Raw genomic sequence first — 20,478 nt, forward strand, 5'->3', positions numbered from 1 at the left:
AAGATCACAAATGCTAATTACGTACTAAAAACAATATACAACTAAATCTAACATGCATGCACAACGCATAACAAGTCTCTCAATAATTCAAATACCTTTTAATCCTTTCCAAAAGTCCTCTGAACTTCAATTCAACTCGAAAGCACGGCGAACATAGGAAGCGCGAGAGACGTTTGGCGCCATTTTTCTGCCATAGCTAATCAACCAATCACGGGCAACTTCACCTATGGGCACTCTCTCCCTATACAGGCTCTCTATCAGAATGGGAAATGCTTCTTGTTTTGACGTCAGTATGCTATTTGTCACTTAGCAACGATGGCTGTTTTCTGTTGTGAAGTGACTGTTGGAGTGAAGGATGAAGAAGGTTGAAGTTTTCCGTATCAAATGCAATGGCTTTGAGAAGGAAGACCGTTCGCTACTGGTAAAGTTTTTAGTCAGAACGGCAACAATAACAGCACTGCATTGCGGGAATATCGCGGTTGCAAATAGGCCACATGTCAATAAACGGCTAAAGAGTACGATGAAGAAATTTGAGAAACAGGCAAATTAGGTTGTGCAACAGCAAGAGAGAAGCACCCCATTCCCATGCCAGTTGTCGAAGAAGTTGCCGTAGCTACGTGCAGCACATGCCTCAGATTCTACAGCCACTGTTCGAACTGTGTCACGCGAATTGTCTCTCCCCTGTTCAAAATATTTTCTCGCACAGTTTACACTCGCACCCCTATAAGATTCATAATGTGCACCAAATGAAGTCCCGAGGTAGGCTAAAACACTGCGATTTGCCCTTCAGTTTTTGGCACGTGTGTAAGTAGATAACATGTGGCTGGGAAATATTCTTTGGATGGACGAGGCACATTTTACTCTGCACGGTGCCGTGACTGCAAGAACTACCACATATGGAGTTCTGCTCCGCCACACGTTGTGCAAGAAAATCCACTGCACTCAGCACATGTGGGTGTGCGGTGTGGTTTCAAAAGCTCCTTCATTATCGGTCCGTTTGTCTTTGAGGAAGTGATACCTCGCAGGGCTGGTAGGTGTCTAGCGATATCGGCGCGTTATAAGGACCTCCTTGTGCAACGCGTAATTCCAGCTTTGCAAGAACATAACTGTATCCGTACCACTGTTTTCATGGAAGATGCGCCGACAACACACGTCGCTTGCCAGATAAATGATTTTCTTCTAGGAACCTTCGGTAACGACGGCATCATCTCTAGGCAATTTCAAGATTTGTGGCCTTCCACGTATCTGACTTCTGGCTGTAGGGAGATATGAAAGATCGTGTCTATCAGGGATGTATCCGCAGTCTTCCTGGTCCGGAAAGAATATAATGACATATCGCTCTGATTACACGTGTTATTTTGCGAGCGACTATCGATCATGCCGTCTGATGGTTGCAGACAACATGCTGCTGAGTCGGGAAACCTTACTGAAAACGTGAAATTTATTCGCAGTTGCGAATATGGATTATCATCAGCTGTATAACGGAACGATGAGAATGATAATTGGTGCTGAACCGTGATTGGAACCCGGATTTCCCGCTTATCGCGAGCAGTCATTTTATCATTAGGCTATCCGAACACGCCTCACGGCCACACCCAGACTTCCGTATGTTGTTATCCATGTGTCTACAACCTGCACTCGTACATCCATTATCTACATTCCTGTACTGGGGAGACATTTTAATTGAAAGTCGCTTGCCCGATGTCGGCGGATAAATACGAATTGCAATGCCTGGTTGTTTAGAAGTACGATGGAATGTTTCTTCGGACACGCCAGAACCACCGTTATAACGTATTTGATCGTTCCTCCCCTTTTTCTGCAACGGCACCGAATTCTGACTGCTTACATCGCCATATTTTGACCTCGTGGCAAAAAGTGGAACTACTATTTTTTTCAGCATATTCCTTGGCTGCACCGATTAATGAACAAACGTACAATGTTTCAGTGTCCTGCGATGTATACAGCCCGCACCGCAGTGCTCGGAACACCATCAGTTTAATTATAACCAGCCAGTATAAGTCGACGGTCTTATTTGCAAGTTTTATTCTAATTTCTGTATAAAGTGCACATACAGATTATTTAATTCCATTTATACAACAGCAGCTATCAATCGTCTGCGACACGGATGGTACCGTCTACACTTGCTCGATTGCTTACTGCTCATTGCTACAATCCATGAAGGGCTCGGAACGCCAATACAACGTTCTTCCATTCTCCCCTAGTCTCCGATATCCGTTTCCGTCTTCGGATCCCCGCCAGCTTAGACCTTCTTCTGCACATTCTATCCATCGTTTCCTAGACCTTCCTATTACTCTTCTTCCTCCTGAATTTTCCTTTTCCGCTATTCTCGACTCTGGCATTATTCGCATAGGCCCTGTTCTCCATACAGGTAGTTCAATTCTTCATTCCGTCTACTTTACCATCATTCTTTCCGTATACTGGTCAATATACCCAGAAAAGAAGCAGCCACGAGGAGAGATGGAAACGAAATGAAACTTTACTGCTCCAGAGAGAATATGACGTTATTGTGGTGATTACAAAACTGCGTCAAATTTACGAAGTACTTGGTAGAATGAGTCCATTTATCAGCATGATGTTGCACACCCTCTGACTTGGATGCACAGACTAGTCCGGTTGTTAAGGTCGTCATCAAGCCGTTGTATCCTCTCCAGATTCACGCTGACCCACACTGTCATAAATGGTCCTCAGTACTCTTGATTCTCGCTTAGGACTGAATCGACGTCCGAGCTTGTGTCATACAAGTTTTATTGGGGCAAGTCTGGGGATCTTGCTGCCCACGTGAGTACCTGAACATCACGCAGACAGGTCATGGAGACACGACCCTTTTGTACGACGAGTGTTCTTCTGCCGAAAAATGGCACCACTATGTTGTTGCATGTGAGGTGACACATGAGGACGCTAGGTGACTGTGACGTCCCATTGTGGAGTCATCGTGACCTGAAGTCAGAGGCAATGGCTCCCACATCATGGGGCCAGGAGTAACAACTATGCGCCTATCCAAAACGTTAGAAGAATCAGATCGCTCCAGTGGTCGCCGACAGTGGTCATCCGGGGTAGTGCAGAACCGTGATTCAGCCTAGACACAACACGAGGCCTTTCATCAGCAGCCCACGATTCCCAGTCACGGGAGTACTCAAGACGCACCGGTTTGTGATATGGTGTTAATGCTAGACTACGCATAGGACGGAAATTCCCTAGTCTAGCTGCTGCAAGTCTCAGAAGATTTGTCCATGATGACATAGAATGTTGCAGGGAGTCCATTATTTGTTCTCGAACGGTGGGTGCATATTTGAAGGGATTATGATATGCTTGGTGCTCACTACACAGATCCTGTCTTGTGGTTGTCAGACGTAGTCACTGAAACCTTGACGATGAGTGTGCCTGCCCTCAAGTTCGCATGCAGTCCATCGTTGACCCACTGTCACATCCGAATGCACCACAAACCTGGATACTGCAAGACTGGACCATCCGGCTAAATGGAGACCCACAATCAGACTCCTTAAAATTTCTTTGAGTTGCGGATAACGCTGTCTCACGCATGTACGCAGCATTTCTATGTCCTTCAGTGATCACTCAACATCTGACGCTGTTCACGCCCCTTGTACACCCTACCAGGTCTGGTAACAACACTGAACACGAACTACACTACTCCAATATGGTGACCGTTCTACCTGTCACATATAATTGCAGCTCGACTCATTTACATACTAACCGATGGTGTGTACGCGTACGAAGTTACATTGACATCCGACCGTGTCTTCTGGGCGCTTCACTTTTTTGGTCAAGCAGTATATACTGGCTGTCTCTCCTTATAGTCGCCCGGACCTATTTCTCTGTTTTTATAGCAGATATTTGCAATTTAGTTTTTTCAATGTGTTCTGGAGTTAGCCCAAAACAAATACTGCTCATCACGTCTTTCATGCAAAGCTCAGTGTCATTGGAAAGCGTCGGTTTGTTTCTCATTACCAATAAAATTATTTTTGAAAGTGGTATTTTACGTAACCATTGATGGAGTGGTTCCAAGTTAGTCTACTGAGATACTTGTATCATTGACATGTATTAACAGGCACGGTAAAACACGAAGAATAACCAGTACTTCATCAGCGATTGAGCAACGCTGCTGTCTGGGTGGGCCAGGACTCTGCTGAGTCGCTGCTGGAGTACTACTTATTCTTCGTGTTTTACTGTTGTCGTTAACACATATCGATAAAATGAACATTGCAATAGACTAATCTGGGACCGCTCTACCGAATGCGCACGTAAAATTAGTCTCTAACGGGAAGCAAATCGACACTTTCTTTCACACTGTGCATCGCATGAAAATCGTGATTAGCAGATTTTGTTTGAACTGATTCCAGCCACACATTACAAAAACTACAAATATCTGCCGAAACACCAGAGAAACTCGTCCTGACGACTCTTCGGAAGGACAACTTAAATGTATTTTATATATATGACCCCATGCCGCCCAACAGCTGTACGCCTTCATCCCACACATAACTCCATTTACTGACTCGATTTCCGTGTCTCGTTTAAACTTTAGTTTCCTTTGCAGCTTAACACTCAGATAGCTGTTCAAGTATATGTATAAATTCAATTTGAAAAAGCCATATTGCATGCGAACCTTGTTAGTTTACAAACACCGCAACCTTCTGGTAATCTTATTTAGCCAGATAAAAATACTGCAGTAGTGTGTTAACAATGGCAACTTCGAAATATTCCTAAGCCTCTAAGACAAAACTGCAATGTGTTCTGTGTTTACAACCTACACCTACATTCAAATAAGTAACAGTGGTTAGCCTTCACCGGTTGATAACTCACCACAAGTTTCAACAGCAATGAACAGTTGGTCCATCCCACCTTCAAATATGTATTTGTGTCACGAAAGTTCATGCCAAATGTTTATTGCATTATTGCTTGGAAGCCAGCCAAAAAGTACTCTAATTACTTCAGTCCAGAGACCGCTGTAAAACTGGCTGTCCAGAATGCTAGCAAAATGTCTGTTTCTTCAGATACAAAGGGTTTGTTGACTGATTTCAATTTCTAATGTAGGAAAGAAGATATTTCATAATATACACAATTTATGTTTCATATAGACTTCTTTGGTTCCGCAGATTCACGTTATGGTACAAAATGAAGGAAAGAAGTTCTCCTTGTTTGGAAAGGGGTAAGTACCACTACAAGGGCTGCAGCTCACAGTTGCATGAAGGGATTGACAAGGCAGCATCGTAGTAGGATCAGAAAGCGTACAACAACATAAAGGTTCATCAGTACGAATCCAGCAATTTTGAATTGAAGCCATCCCACAAATACATCAGTTCATCGAGTGAGCAAAATTACTTGAAGTTCTCAGTTCAATAAAAGATCTGTTTATTGCATTAGAAGGAACAAAAACTAGGTAGAACAGTTATTGTTCAATTTAACGATGTCGTGCAAGTAATCTTACAAAAACAGACATTGAATGTCATCTCTGTCGTGGCACTGCTAGGAATTTTACAAATTTTTTATAGTTTATATTTTATTGCAGTGTTAAGAAGGTCGATTTAGCTGGAACAGATACTTAGAGAAATGTTTGACACCCTTCTAGAAACTGGCATGCAACGATTCAACAACATTATTTTATGAAGTTAGGTAATCCAATGCGGTTCCGTCCGTTGAGGAAGAAGTTAAGGGGCAGGTTTACACATTTGTTATTGTATAGCACTGCTGAGATTTCATGACTGAACTAAGCATAACTGCCACTAAGCCGATACCAGGAACATTAAGAGAGTGATGGCAGACGCTGTGGTGCTGGGATGTTTAGTCGTCGATCTACGCTATTCGGCCTACGGCAAGTGCAGTAGCAGGCTTCGAAATTTAGGCTCTTCTTCACTAATGAGAGGATGTTCTATTAAATAAAGAAAACTAAAAGATGGAAGGAAACAGCAAAAATTCTTCAAGAGAAATTTCAGCTCAAAGTCAAGAAAATGTCGGCATCACACAGACCATTACGATGGCTCTTTTCCTCGGTGGTAGTAGCCGCAGAAAAATGTGAAAAAAATATATCGCTAGGCAGAACAGAGTATTGTTTTACCCTGACAGGACAGCAATAATTTTTTTCTGAGGAGAGTTGACTATATACAGAAGAAGGCTGACCTTTTTTAAGCTGAATTTCACTGTTCACCAACTAGCACGTATGTTTTTGGATAACAAAGGCAGTTCTAGCAACTGAGTATGATTACTTAAGCAGATAAAGGCGCCATTTAAATCACTTCAAAATAAACGTCTTTCAAAGAGATATCTGATTCAGTTGCTGGTGAGCTAGTTGTATACGGAAGAGCGTGCGGAAAGTTTTGCACGAAACTATGTACATTAGTCAATTTTCGATGGAGGAAACTCCGACGTTATGGACTAACTACAGAAAGAATGCTACTGAAGTGACAAGAGAGGAACAACAGGGAGACGAGAGTTTTACGCAGTGATGCAGAGTTGCGCCGGCGCGCCGCTGGACGCCTTAGGTAAGGAGCCTGCTGCCTGTGCTACTGAATATTTACTCAAGGCTCGCGGCCTCCCCCGCGTCCCGATAAGATGTTTTTCCTGTGCTCGCGCCCGCGCTCGCAGGTAGCCGCGTAATAAAACCACGCCCCAGATGTCGTTAGCCGGCTTTCACGTACGATATCGCAAGTTTGCGGAGAAATAAAAAGGCGCTCATCTCGCGAGGTCCTTCCGGCGCTCTAGTTTGGCCACCGTAGTGCCGTGCAACCGAGATACTGCACGTACTACAGCGCCAAATTGTTCCTCTCTTATGGGACACAAGTATTATTGCAGATGTGGTCCAACGTGGTAAATATCCTCACAATATTACATTGTCTCCATCTCTTGACAGTTGCCGAGACCCCAGTAACACCCCAAAGAGCTAATCTAACTTCCAGTTACTGATAACTTTAGGTATAAGGCTCTTACCCATTTCGTACGTTGCCTCTAATGGACATTCGTTTTCTCTTTGATTATTTCTGACTGAGCCTTTACCTTTCTGACACTAAAAAGTGTGCTGGATTATCTAAAAAAAGAAGCTACCTAGTCTATAAAGTTACATCATAACGAAAACAGAAGTTGCCCTCCGCCTCAGACTCGTGCCACTAAGACTTGAGAGGAATAAATACAGACATATGCTTTAACTGATCCCTTTGGACGCGCTAATAGCTCAATATTGCAAAATAATAATATGGAACTATCTTCACTTGTTATTTTACGAGAATCTAAAAATTCTCCTACCTACTAAAGCAATGCTTTTATCATAATGCAGCAGATAACTTTCTTTAGATTCCGTAGGCCACAGTTTTAACTTCACTTCCACATATACCGACAGGTTTAATGAGTGTTTGTTTTCTACCCTTCACACACTCGCTGCGTAATACAAATAACTGTAACGCACAACATACTTTTCCTTCCTTTTGAACCATACAGTTCGGAAACAAATCCACTGCGGAAAATATTCATCAGATCACAAGATAATAAATTAAGGGATGATCAGTTATTAAAATTTCCAAAAACTGGAAGTATATGTCTTATAAAACGCAAATCGATCATTAGTACAAAATCAGAATCTGAGCGCACATAGAAAGAAGGAGAAACGTCTTATCGAGGACGTGAATAGTCAAACATAGTCTTCTTAACTCATCGCTTACAACTTTCACATTCTGCTTTTTTCCTCAGAGATCATGTAAAAAATAGTATGCCTGAGGGAACAGTATCACTGTCCAGTAAATTTCTGTTGTCATTTATGAAATTTCATCAGAAATTTTATTGTGTAAGTTATGCGATATTAATACAAGTCAAATTAATCAATTAGAGTCAAATTTCTCAAGGAAAGTTGTTTTGCAAGATGTCTAATTATGTCACACATGCTAAAGACAGGCTTATCACAATCAGCCCGACAATTCTGTCACTGCCACACTCACATTTTCTTTTCTTCAAACGCTGCAGAAAAGCGGTTAATGGATTCAGTCTCTCTCTTTTGGGCTATAACAAAGCTTATAAAACCATACTGGGTTCAGCGAAATATTCACGAAACAACCGCCAAACCAATAATCACATCACTGAAGTATTAATTAACGTTAGAGGGCTTACGTAATTTAATATATTTATTAAAACTGGAGAAAAGCACTCAGTAAGGATGTTCTGTCGTACATGGTATCAAGTACACAAACTTCAGATAAGTCTTCTTGGCGATGTTTCATTACTCTCCACATTGTTCCCACCGAATAGTGAAGGGAAAGTAGTAACAGTATCAGGCAGCTTTACAAAACATGAGGTCTAAGACAGAGCAACTGAATCATTCTTATTTGCACTAACTTGGTTACTTATGTTAGATATGATTTTGTGAATTCACTGAAGATACAAAATGCGAGCGAATATATTTCCTCGCCACACGGTTCTGTGGAAGAATATGTCAAGAGACTAGCCAGAACAAGACAGACTAAACAGTTTAAAAAATGTTAAGCTCTCTCCGAGTCTGAAAGATGACTTGCAAGGCACAAGATTTTCACGACCAACTTTCTGAGAAAAGTATAATTTTCAAGTTAAGTAACTGTTCATATCTACTAAAAAACAACTGTTTTGAAACAGTTTATTGTTTTATTCAGTGTAATTGTTCTGAATGATAATGTGCAAATTGTCAGAAGAAATAAGAAATAAATGACACCCAAAGATTGTCTACTGCTCTGTTACACCCTTTCTTACATTTTCTGTACCACATAAAACTATCCGTAGGACATCAATCATAATGTGGCCTCTAAAAAAGTGAGAGTAGTACAATGAATTTTTAGCCACTGAGAAAATCCCTCATTAATATCCCGTTAACAGATAAAGTATAGCGAAATTTTATACAAGACTATCACTTCTCTGTAAAATGAGGCACCAGATACAAAATAATAAACATCTAAGAAAACTTGTATTGTGTTGAAATACCTTGAATGGCTGGATCATGACGCCCACTCCGCCGCGTACTGTCACTCTGCATCCAAAGCTGAAAGAAATGAGCATTCAGCTGACCACAACGTCAGGAGTCGGATTGCTAACGACGTTAGAGAATGAAACGAAATATTTTACTGACTGATACTGAACACAGAAGAAAATCAAGATATTCGGAAACATCGTCGAAAAATTGTCTCCTCGCCAATCTTTATTGAGTACTTATTGCTTTCACCTCCACCGCTATAAAAGTGAAATGTCTTCTGAATCGTAAGATATGCTTACTGCCAGACACGAATTTTGATCAACATCACCAAATGATATACACAAATGTGACATTTAGCTTGAGAAATCAAAAAGTCGTTAGTAGTAATATGAGTCTGAAGTATGAGGATAGGCACAACACAAAATATGTTAACTGCGTTAGCGGTATTAGTGCCAGTCATGAAAGTAGACAGAACACAAATCTGCAAATGAACACTGCGCTGGAGCAATGCAATAATGTTTTTATTTTTCAACGATGTGAAACTTGGTTGTTGTAATCGTATTAAACCTAAATTACTTTCTGTTCCGTTTTCCTTCTTAATTAATTAGAAATATATTTCCTCAATGTATCTGTGCTGATTGAACTGAGCCTGTTGAAGACATGTTTATGCAACTTGCTAAACAACTTAGCATATTCACTCCAAGTCTTATAACTGTACGTGCTTTTGCATTTTTAAAGTACTGCTATATTAATTTCGTAAATAGGAATGATTACTCTCGTCACATACACATTCTATGCCGATGCAAGGAGATCTCTCTTTATGCATGCAGAGCTGTGCCTTTTGTAATTCAGATGATCAATTCTTTCAACTGTGCCCCTTGTGACATTGTAAGACTACACTGACAACAGGAAACCGCGTAGTTCTCAGTAAATATTCAGTAGCTTTACTGGTTCCTACCACACTGGGTAAGCAACAGGATGCACCTCGTCTCTCTGGCGTCACGTGAAGAGTCATCTACCGCCCAAGTAAGTTCGTAAATGATAGACATTTGTTCTCATGTATCACGATGATGCCACAGTATCATGAATAAAATGAAAAATGGCTTATTCAGAATGAAAGATTTCAACTGCTATGCGCAGTAATATTACACAGTGTATACACAAAACTCTGGAAGAAATAATACATTATATATGGAACGACGCACGATAGAAATCTCAAGCAAATTTTTTGGGAACTCTTGAGGGGGCAATCTCGGTAAACAGCGAAAATTTTGAAGTAATTCTGGTATTCTTTTCATCATTCACTGTAAAATTCTAGGTCGGAAATATTGACTTCATGAAATAAGATAAACCATCCCTTCCAGTAGTCAATAAACACAACGAAAAACAAATTTCTGTAGCAAATGTAATGGATCGTTTCCCATTAAATATCTTATAAGTAACAGTATTGTATATTCTAAAACAGGTTTAATAATCTGTGTTAAACACGAGCGTACGGGCCGCAAAAGTTACAGAGAGGAAGGAAGAGTGCGGGATTGGAACTAATGCATTATTACGAATAAAAACATTGAGTAAGTTTTCTTCCCTGTACCTGTAACTAATAGTTCAACGTTCAGTATACTAAAAATTCTAAACCTCAATGCCCCTTTCCTTATAGTCACTAAAGAGACATATGAACTTGTTGAATTCATTCTTTCTTATTGTATTTTGTTAATGAAGATAACCAATTTCTTGTAGAGGAGCGATCGCATGAGTGCCTGTAATGGAGAAGCACAGCTTTCTGGTAACCTCACAGAGAAGCTACGTCTACATTTTACCAAGAAGAAATAAGGCAACAGAATAAATCATGGCTATTTGCTGTCGTGGGACTTTTGTTTCTTATCGTATTTACTTTATATGAGGGTGCAAATATCATGGACTGCTAGGAGCATAAGGATTAGAAGAAACAGATTCGCCAGATATCAGAGCCACTCCACAGAAAGTCTGGATTACGTCATTCTAATTACATTTTTAACTCGTAACTGATCCAATCTATAGATTATTGTGATACGAAGGTGAAGAGATAGGCCAGGTAACGTACTTAAATTCACAGCACTATTAGAAGGGCTCTGTAGAAATATGCTATCTGGAACAATAGAAAATTAGCGCAGAATGCTACATATCCCACTGAAAAACAAAAGTAAAATAATGATACAAAAATCATATAGAAGATTGGAAAGACTGTCTTGATTTTCGTTTACAGAATGAATTTAGCACATTTATGATATGGTTTGGAGCACTTTATTTAACTTTGGTCAACACAGAGCTACATCAAAGAAAAAGATCCACTCAACTGAATCTCTTGATGGGAAGCAAGAAAGTCGCCACCACGAACGGTCCAGAAAGTGAAGAAGTTATACTACAATGATGTAATGGCAGTTTCACAGACGCTATCAGTGACAGCATTAAAGGATTTTGTTCAGTACGTCGAGGGAATTCGTACTTGATATTTATGAGTGGCCAACAGTACGCTCCAGACGAAAAGTGTGTCTTCTGCAGATACTCACTCTAGGTCTTGCAATTAATTGGTATACCAGAACACGTAACTGCTAGAAGACGACATGAAATGAAAGATAATACATTTCACATGTTCTATGTAATGGGATGGCTGAAGCTGAAAGTACCTGAGAATGAGAGATGTCAGAGGGGTCTGTGGAGAAATCGAAGCTATCCATACAAATTCAGGAACTTGGTAGACACCACGCGATAGAAAGGAACAACATGCTTTTACAGAAAAAATATCTCTTCTGTTGAGTTACTCATTTTGTTATTACAATAAGTAAAGAACGTGACATCCATTTCGAAGATAACCCGTTTTTTAAATAGAATATCTACAGACAGCAGTGACAGGAACACTACAGGCAACGCAGTTCTAGGGCACTCGTTACTAATTTTAGTTTGTTCAATGATTCTTGTTCTTTTAATGAAAATTACATGGTTATATTATCACACAACACAGGATGAGTGTACGAATGACTTATTTTCATGTTGAGTGTCTCTACACTTTACAAGAGAAAGGGTTTTAATGTAACTTATGGACAGTTACATTTAGTAATCTTGCAGTGGTAAAAGCAATGGTCAAAAAACATTTGTTGGAGTGAGAACTTCTTTCCTTCCCAGGACCCACCTTTTAGCGCGGTAGGACACTTTTTTTACACTATAAAGTCTCATACAATGATACCCTAACACTATCCTGCCAGCCACATACTTGACGCCAACGTGGTTTTATCGAACTGGGGATTTACAGACTGTTGAAGTTTAAGACGTTCAGTAACAATAAAGCATGGAACTAACTACTTCGTTGAACAAAGAATGGCTAAATTTTATGAGAATGTTACTTGGAAAGTTGTTCAGTTGTAGGCTAAAACAGCACATGATTACATTGAGGAAACGTGTCACATAACACACTGAAATACAGCTTTGATTACATTGATGATCTCTGTGCGGCAACATATTTACTATGCCGGTACAGATTTGTATCGATAGTATATGATGCGCGTGTGTCAGACAAGGTGTTGCTCCTGTTTCTTACTCAGTTCAGTTGAAGTCCTCCGAATGCAAAATCTACCCTTATTGCTTCCTTATCCCTCGCTATTAAAAAACATAGTGACACAAATCATGAATTATGTAGCAATCTTGAAGACTTTCACAACATAGAAAGAGTAAATTAAGTATGTAAAGTAGTTTATATTATAAATATGAACGTAAATATTTATTATGAAACTGTAAATTCATTACGTATCAAAATCACAGTACTAATGATTGTCTGCATTTCAGGTTACTGTGTGGTTCACCGTCCTCAGCAGTCTGTACAGTACATCCGTGAAGGAAAAGGGAAAAGGGTGAGTCAACATATGATATTGCTGCGATCGAAAATATTGGAAAAAGAAAAACAGTTACTGGCAAGAATGACCATACTATTACAAAGAGGAGAGAGCAGCAAAATATATTTTTCAGGCTAAGAGGCTACGAAAATCCATCGCATTCTTCATTTTTTAATCTTTTCTGAAATAATTACCCATCACTTTTCTTGCACGAATCAAAGGAAGCTGCACTGTGTTTGGAAAAATAAGCTATTCCACGTATGGATAGCATTTTTATTAAATGAATGGAAAAAATTTAACTAACAATTTACATTATTGTTTAAATCGTTGATGGACAGATTAAAGCACAGAATTACATAATTATTTCAGTCTTATTAAAAGATAGCACATAGCAGTCTAAAGTAAATACTTACATAAACTTTTTTTATGGTGTTCCAGTAATATGAACTGGATATAAAAAAGACTGCATGATAATATTTACGCCCATAAAGAATTAAAACGAAAATAAATACAAAAAGGGCCAACTTCTGGTACACAAACAAACATTTCTTAATGAGGTAACAACAAATTGTATCAAATTCGTATTCAAATTGACGTATTGCAACATATAAGTAGGTAACTAACACAGAAAGAAAAATAGTGGAATAAATTACTAGCTGTTGATAACAGAAGATAATATACATCCTTGAATTTCCTGCAGTATGCTGTCTAATGCAGTCCATTGATCAAATACATTATTTTACTCACAGCCATATGTAGTAAACTTGTATAAATGGTAAGAGAATGTGTTACCAGAATTAGTTTGATTTGTGTCATACATCAAATGGTTCAAAGAGTATTATACTCAATAAATTAAGAAAAAGCAATCCTAGATGAAATGAAGAAACTAGTCTTCTGACATAGAATTTGACAATTGCCAATGGAAGTGGTAGTTAAAAATAATGGCTCACTGAAGATCACTTGATGTCATAATCCAAATAATAATGAAAGAGTGATCAATTAGGCACCAATTAGTTGAGTCCTTATATAGTGTGTTGTAAAATTCCAGTGCACAAGAATGTTTCGGTAATTCATTATTGTCTACAGGAAAGAATGACGTCGTCTACCTTCAAAAACGTTTTATTTCTATTTTATTTTCACTGTTCACTTAACAGAAATATATATATCGAAATGTGTTATCTACAGATAACATCTACACAAAAAGAAATAGTTTTGTTACCTCCTACTGTATCAGCATATAATGTTAGAATCCATTAACCATAAGCAACATTAACAAAAACTTGTTAAATATTGAATGCAAAGTTATGCATAGTGACTAAGAATTAGGTATAGCTTTTGTGTGTGAGGCAGCGTCTTTCTCTCTTTCAGCATGTTCGGTAGTTTCATTCATAAAATGTTACAGGGAAAGGGGAGGAGATACAAAAGAAGTTGTCTGGATTACAGTGGAATGATGGAAGAATTAAAAATTAATTCTTTTCTGGAAATAGCAATGTAGAAGATTCTATTGAAGTGCCAAAAAATTGACATGAGTTTTATAATGTTCTAGAAGCCATTGAAATGTTTTGAAAAATTTAATACTGCAAAGAAATTAAATGTAAGTATATACATAATCTAAAATCGAGTTAACATCATATAATTTACTTTCAGACTTCAGTATAGTATATCTCACTGTAAAATAAATAGGAGAGATGGGTAAATAGGCTGCCTTAATGAAAAAATGATCGTGGAACCAAAACAATTCAAAAAATTTTAATCTTGATCTGTGATACTCGTGAAAAAAATTAAGGACATGTACAAATCGTTATGCGCAACAAGAAATAATGCAATGGAAAACACTGCATTATATTTTAATATAGTCCACTTCAAACCTTAAAAAAACTAAGGAAACTTAGAAGCTCATTACATATACTACAAAGATGATTATACTACCAATATGCATTGATGATATTAACATTGACATTATAACTTATTTCTCATTTTCTTCTGGCAAAAAGGAAATACATCAGCAACTATTTTCTACCATAAAGTAAAGGGAGATGATCGCCTATAGTAAATAACTGTTTAGCATTTTTCTGAAGACTAATGAAAGAATCTGCTATTATTATTAATATTATGTTACAAAAATATAAATCAAGAGGAATCTTATTGCTTTGAGAAAATTTTGAGCTATTTGTGAAAATATGAGATAGTAAAAAATTACGATCATCTACAATACATTAAAGAAAATGAAGCCTTCAAGCATATGAGTCTTGTCTACTTTAGATGAAAACATGTAATGAAGTTGACAATTATAATAATCTATCATAAGGTGAAGAAATAAATCTTTAGTGTTATGCAGAAAGTTCACACCAACAAGGACAGAATTTTTAAACCTTCAAACCAAAGGATTTATTAGTTTGTGTTACAGGGCTTTTATTGAAGTTTTGTGAATTGATTTCAGTATTAGTGCAAACCATTGTTTGTATGTAGCGGAAAAAAATTTAATTTGATGTGCAATACAGTTTTGTTATGAGTGTCTCAATGACTGATATACTTATGAAGAGAAGCATAAAGAATAGATATCATGTGAAATTTAGAAATAATATTTTCTATTACATTTTCACTGGAAAATTTGACAAAACTGAAGAAAGTGATATTAAAGTGTTTGAAGTACTGTTAACTGTGACGGAAAGCATAAGCATTCCAACAGCTTGAATTTTATTCTAATGTTGAAGGTAGAAGATGACAGTGGCAGACTTGTAGTGCAGCCAGCTTGACAACGTGCATAACTACTAAAAACTTCTTTCAATTGTTATCTGAGTTGAATATTTCTGCTAAGTAAAACACATCAGAGGAAAATATTATACGATTGAGAATCTAATACTAAGGATGAGTGGGTGTTCAAGAAAGCTATAATAACCTTAAAATTTTTTTGTTGCATTTATAAGAGAATATAGCCAGAAAGTTATTAATTTCGAATTTGTACGTTAACTGTCTGAATTACTTCTATGAAGATCAGAGACGTCGTAATATTTAGAAAAGTCATACCGCAAATCATCCTCTAGTGACATTCATTGGATAATATTTATGAATTAACATACGAAAGCAAAACTAAGACTTTTCTTTGTGACAGAATTACAATATTATCAGTAAGTTATGGAAGTACTGAAATAACTGAAAGAATATTGATATAATAACTTAAATACATCTATTCATTCGCTGATGCTGCATAAAGTTTAAGTAAGGTCTATTTTCATTCACTTTCGTTGCAAGGTTGCATCTTTGGAAAAAATAAAACTGAATAGCTGAATGCAGAATAACTGTATTAAGACCAGCTTTACAAGTATATGCTGTTTTTATAAGATTCAAAAAAAAAAAATTATTTCAGAATGATGTAGAAATGGAAAACTGTTGAAGAAAATGGGTACTTACTATTAAACTACAGAACATAATCACAGTGAAGGTATATAGAATGCAGCCTAACAAAATTAAGAGATGTATTTGGAAGAATATACAGTTAATTAATCGTCCTATGATCGAAATTAACCTAAATTCGCAACTAGTACAGATAATGTGTGTGTGGGCAGTAAATTCCAGAATATGCAGAACAACCAGACTTCAATATGATCTTGTTCTAAGATTCTGAAGCATGAAGGAAGTAATATAAGTACTTAACATTCAGCTGGCAAAGTCACTGAAGAAGAGTATAACCTCGGATTGGACATGGATGGGAAGATCGGCAGTGGCCTGTTCAAAGAATACATCCTGACATTCGCATTAACTGATTTTGGGAAACTACAGAAAACCAATACCTGGATCGCCGGACAGGAATTTCAGCACTGCTTTCCCGACCGGAATCCTGTGCCTTAACCACAGCATCAGCTAACTCAACTTCTGAAGCAGGAAACAACTGCCGTATGTTTCGAGCTAACGGAATTATACCATCGTCCAGAAGAACTTACATGTTAAAAACCTATCATGATAGACCGTCCAATCACTCATCATATGAAGAAATCTCCTTATTCAAGCCCGTAAGTTTATCTTCAGCAAGCATGCTGCCAAGAACTAATATTTTCAAATAAATGAAGACACGGACGTAGAAGTGGTCTACTTGTATGTAAGTATTTCTCAGGTAAGTTACTGGCAGTACTGTATCTCAGTTCTCCAGAAGTTGAAGGATCAGGTCAACCGCTAAGAAACAGGATCATTCTGATCAGTACGTGTGTAACAAACTTCATGATAATACACAGCCTAAGGGAAAACATCTTTTTACTTTAAAACGACTTACAAACGGCCACCCAGGGACAACTGTTGTGAATAAACGATTTGAACAAATCTCCTGGATGTCATAGTTTCTACATATAGTTTACCGTAAAGAATGCCTTCTGTTAGTGGGTGGGTAGCCTGATACCTCATATGTGTCTCTTGGTGTTATTAACGTAATTATTTGTTTTATTTATGGCCTTATTCTACTAGAAATGTTAGCGCCGTATATCTCCTTATATTTAAGCATATATCACTCTGTAAGTTCCTTTGTACAAATAAAACTGCACTGGGAACTGAAATGGAAGTGTTAAGTAGTAACTTTAAAGATGATGATGACAATAACAGTAATAACAATAACAATAGTGATATTCATTGCTTGGCATGGATATTACTACATCTTCCGTCAGTACAAGAAACTTTATTGAACAGACATTAGCTTTCATCTTATATTAACTTGTATTAACATGTCAGAACCCATCTTTATTCAGAACACGCACCTAAAAAATCATCTTTGAGTGTCGCAGCTGTATACAGAGAGTACCGACAAGAATTACATTACAAGTTGAGAGTAATGTTTATAGATCCACTTCGCCATACTTCCTGTAGCTACACACGCACCTGTTATGCACGTATATTTTGCAAATTAAGAAACGATGTCACTGAACTGACAATTTACGAGGTCATAGAGTCATAAAGGCTATTCTTTGTCTCTATCGTCAAAAAAATAGAGAGTTGCTCGGTAGCCATCGTTATTAAAGATAGCAGGCAGAAACTAGGACCTATGGCACTCTCAGCCCGATCTATTCCTGCTGTGATCATTGTCACCATTGGAACGGAACTCGTCAGAGTAAACAGTGGGTCATCATTCTCAGCATCCAACTATGGCAACCTTTCACTGTAAACAATCCGCTGACGCTAATCATGTGAAGGACACCGGAACACACGTTTTGGACCTACAGATAAAGTGAAGTCACCACAGACTGTAGTGGCCTATACAACTAGGATACCATTATCTGCTACTGTAGCTTTACTGCTTCCTAGCTTTTGCGCATGCAAAGGTAATTTAATTTAACAGGCACATCTGTGAAGTTCTTGTTAATTTTGACAATTGTGTCAGTGTTATACTTACGAAAGTGTTCCAGCGACCTTAAAGGCTCGCAACTAATTCATTTATGTTTCACTATTTGTTCAACATGCGGCTGCGACACATCGATGACTTGTTGTAGACGTGGTAGTTTCCATGCCCAACAGTGTCCTCATTGTCATTAACAACACTTCACTGTGTTTCGCACGCAAATCTGTAACGCGAGAGAGCATTACAGATTTCCCGATTAATTTTAAAAAATTAGCAATTCTGAAAAGGGATCTCACGCGTTTAAGAGTTATGAATAGCATTGCGCATAGATGAAGGTGTCTGCATCGTGTTGCTATGAACGATTCTAGAGTTACCTAATTGCGCGATATCCGCGGCAGTTCGAGAACAACGTCCCTTCCAATATTTTGATGACGAACAAATATTTCCGTCGAAACGACATAGTCAATTTGCGACACGGTGCGGCTGGAAACGCGAGAGGCTTTCACAATGAAATAAGTTCGTACCAAGTAGATATGTTACGTTGACCGTGCTATGTGGTGCCATGGTTGAGTAAATAGAGAAAAATTATAGACACCAAAGAGTATGATAATGTAATGTATCCGTTACTGATGAAATATATTTAGAGAAATGTTATGAATGAGGCTGAAAGAGATCCCTTTTCAGCACTGCTTTCTGACTCCGCTTTTGTAATACAGGATACTGCGCGTAACGCATGAGCGCTGTGACCGGCGTCGCGCGGAACCCAGTACTGGGTGGCTCACTGTGATCAACGCATGTACTCTGCCCCGCACCTCAAACTTTTGCAGCTGGCGTGTCGGTTTTCAGCCAAATTAGAAGGCTAGGAGCGCCCTTGGAAACAAGTCCGAGCAAATCAATGAGCCATTTAGCACGAGCATAGTTCACATCATCAAGAACACCTCGTAATACTGTCACAGACGGACTGGTGATTTGTGCTCTTGTGTTATCCTGCACGAAACTACTGTAGGTCCTTTCGGTAGTTGTCAGTTCTCTGAAAAAGAGTTGCAGAACCGGGTGATTATAGCTAAAGTGTAGTTATTCCTAGAGGTACAGCGCGGGCTGAAATTATCGTATGGCAACAAAACTTCGTAAATATTCTAATGTGATAATGCGGAACGGATATACGCTGAAAGAAATTAGTTCGAATATTTGCGACCAGGTGAAAATCTGCAGCTGTAAATGCAAGAAATACATATAGAAATATTTCCCTATGTGATGGATTAGGAACAGAGCTTGGGCAGAAAAAGTCAAACGAGTAAGAAAGGCATAATGTTGATTTTATTATTAACCACCAATTATACAGTTTGTTCAATAAAAGTATCGGACACGTCGACAAGACGCTGTACAGCGTCAGATTTGCACCTGGTAGCCAAAATTGGAACTATTTTTTCCAGTGTACACTACTTGCCATTAAAATTGCTACACCAAGAAGAAATGCAGATGATAAACGGGTATTCATTGGTCAAATATATTATACTATAACTGACATGTGATTACATTTTCAAGCAAATTGGGTGCATAGATCCTGAGAAGCCAGTACCCAGAACAACCATCTCTGGCCGTAATAACAGCGTTGATACGCCTAGGCATTGAGTCAAACAGAGCTTGGATGGCGTGTACAGGTACAGCTGCCCATGCAGCTTCAACACGATGCCACAGTTCATCAAGAGTAGTGACTGGCGTATTGTGAAGAGCCAGTTGCTCGGCCACCATTGACCAGACGTTTTCAGTTGGTGAGAGATCTGGAGAATGTGCTGGCCAGGGCAGCAGTCGAACATGTTCTGTATCCAGAAAGGCCTGTAAAGGACCTTCAACATGCGGTCGCGCATTATCCTGCTGAAATGTAGGGTTCCGCAGGGATCGAATGAAGGGTAGAGGCACGGTCCTAACACATCTGAAATGTAACGTCCACTGTTCAAAGTGCCGTCAGTGCGAACAAGAGGTGACCGAGACGTGTAACCAATGGCATCACATCACGCCGGGTGATACGCCAGTATAGCGATGACGAGTACATGCTTCCAATGTGCATTCACCGCGATGTCAGCAAACACGGATGCGACCATCATGATGCTGTAAACAGAACCTGGATTCATCCGAAAAAAATGACGTTTTGCCATTCGTGCACTCAGGTTCGTCGTCGAGTACACCATCGCAGGCGCTCCTGTCTGTGACGCAGCGTCAAGGGTAACAGCAACCATGGTCTCCGAGCCATGGTCTCGTCGAACTGTTCCTGCAGATGTTTGTTGTCTTGCAAACGTCCCCATCTGTTGACTCAGGGACCGAGACGTGGCTTCACG

General features: G+C 38.8%; 1 protein-coding gene across 1 annotated transcript in view; it reads left to right on the forward strand.

The window, feature by feature from the left end:
- The window catches only part of LOC124556422, a 962,508-nt gene that overhangs the window by 816,783 nt on the left and 125,247 nt on the right, over positions 1–20,478 (forward strand). Inside the window, exon 10 of the mRNA XM_047130380.1 lies at positions 12,776–12,840. Coding sequence (XP_046986336.1) covers positions 12,776–12,840 — 65 coding nt within the window. The remainder of the gene's footprint in view (positions 1–12,775; positions 12,841–20,478) is intronic.

The sequence above is a fragment of the Schistocerca americana genome, chromosome X (assembly GCF_021461395.2).
Source record: "Schistocerca americana isolate TAMUIC-IGC-003095 chromosome X, iqSchAmer2.1, whole genome shotgun sequence".
Taxonomy (NCBI): Eukaryota; Metazoa; Arthropoda; class Insecta; order Orthoptera; family Acrididae; genus Schistocerca; species Schistocerca americana.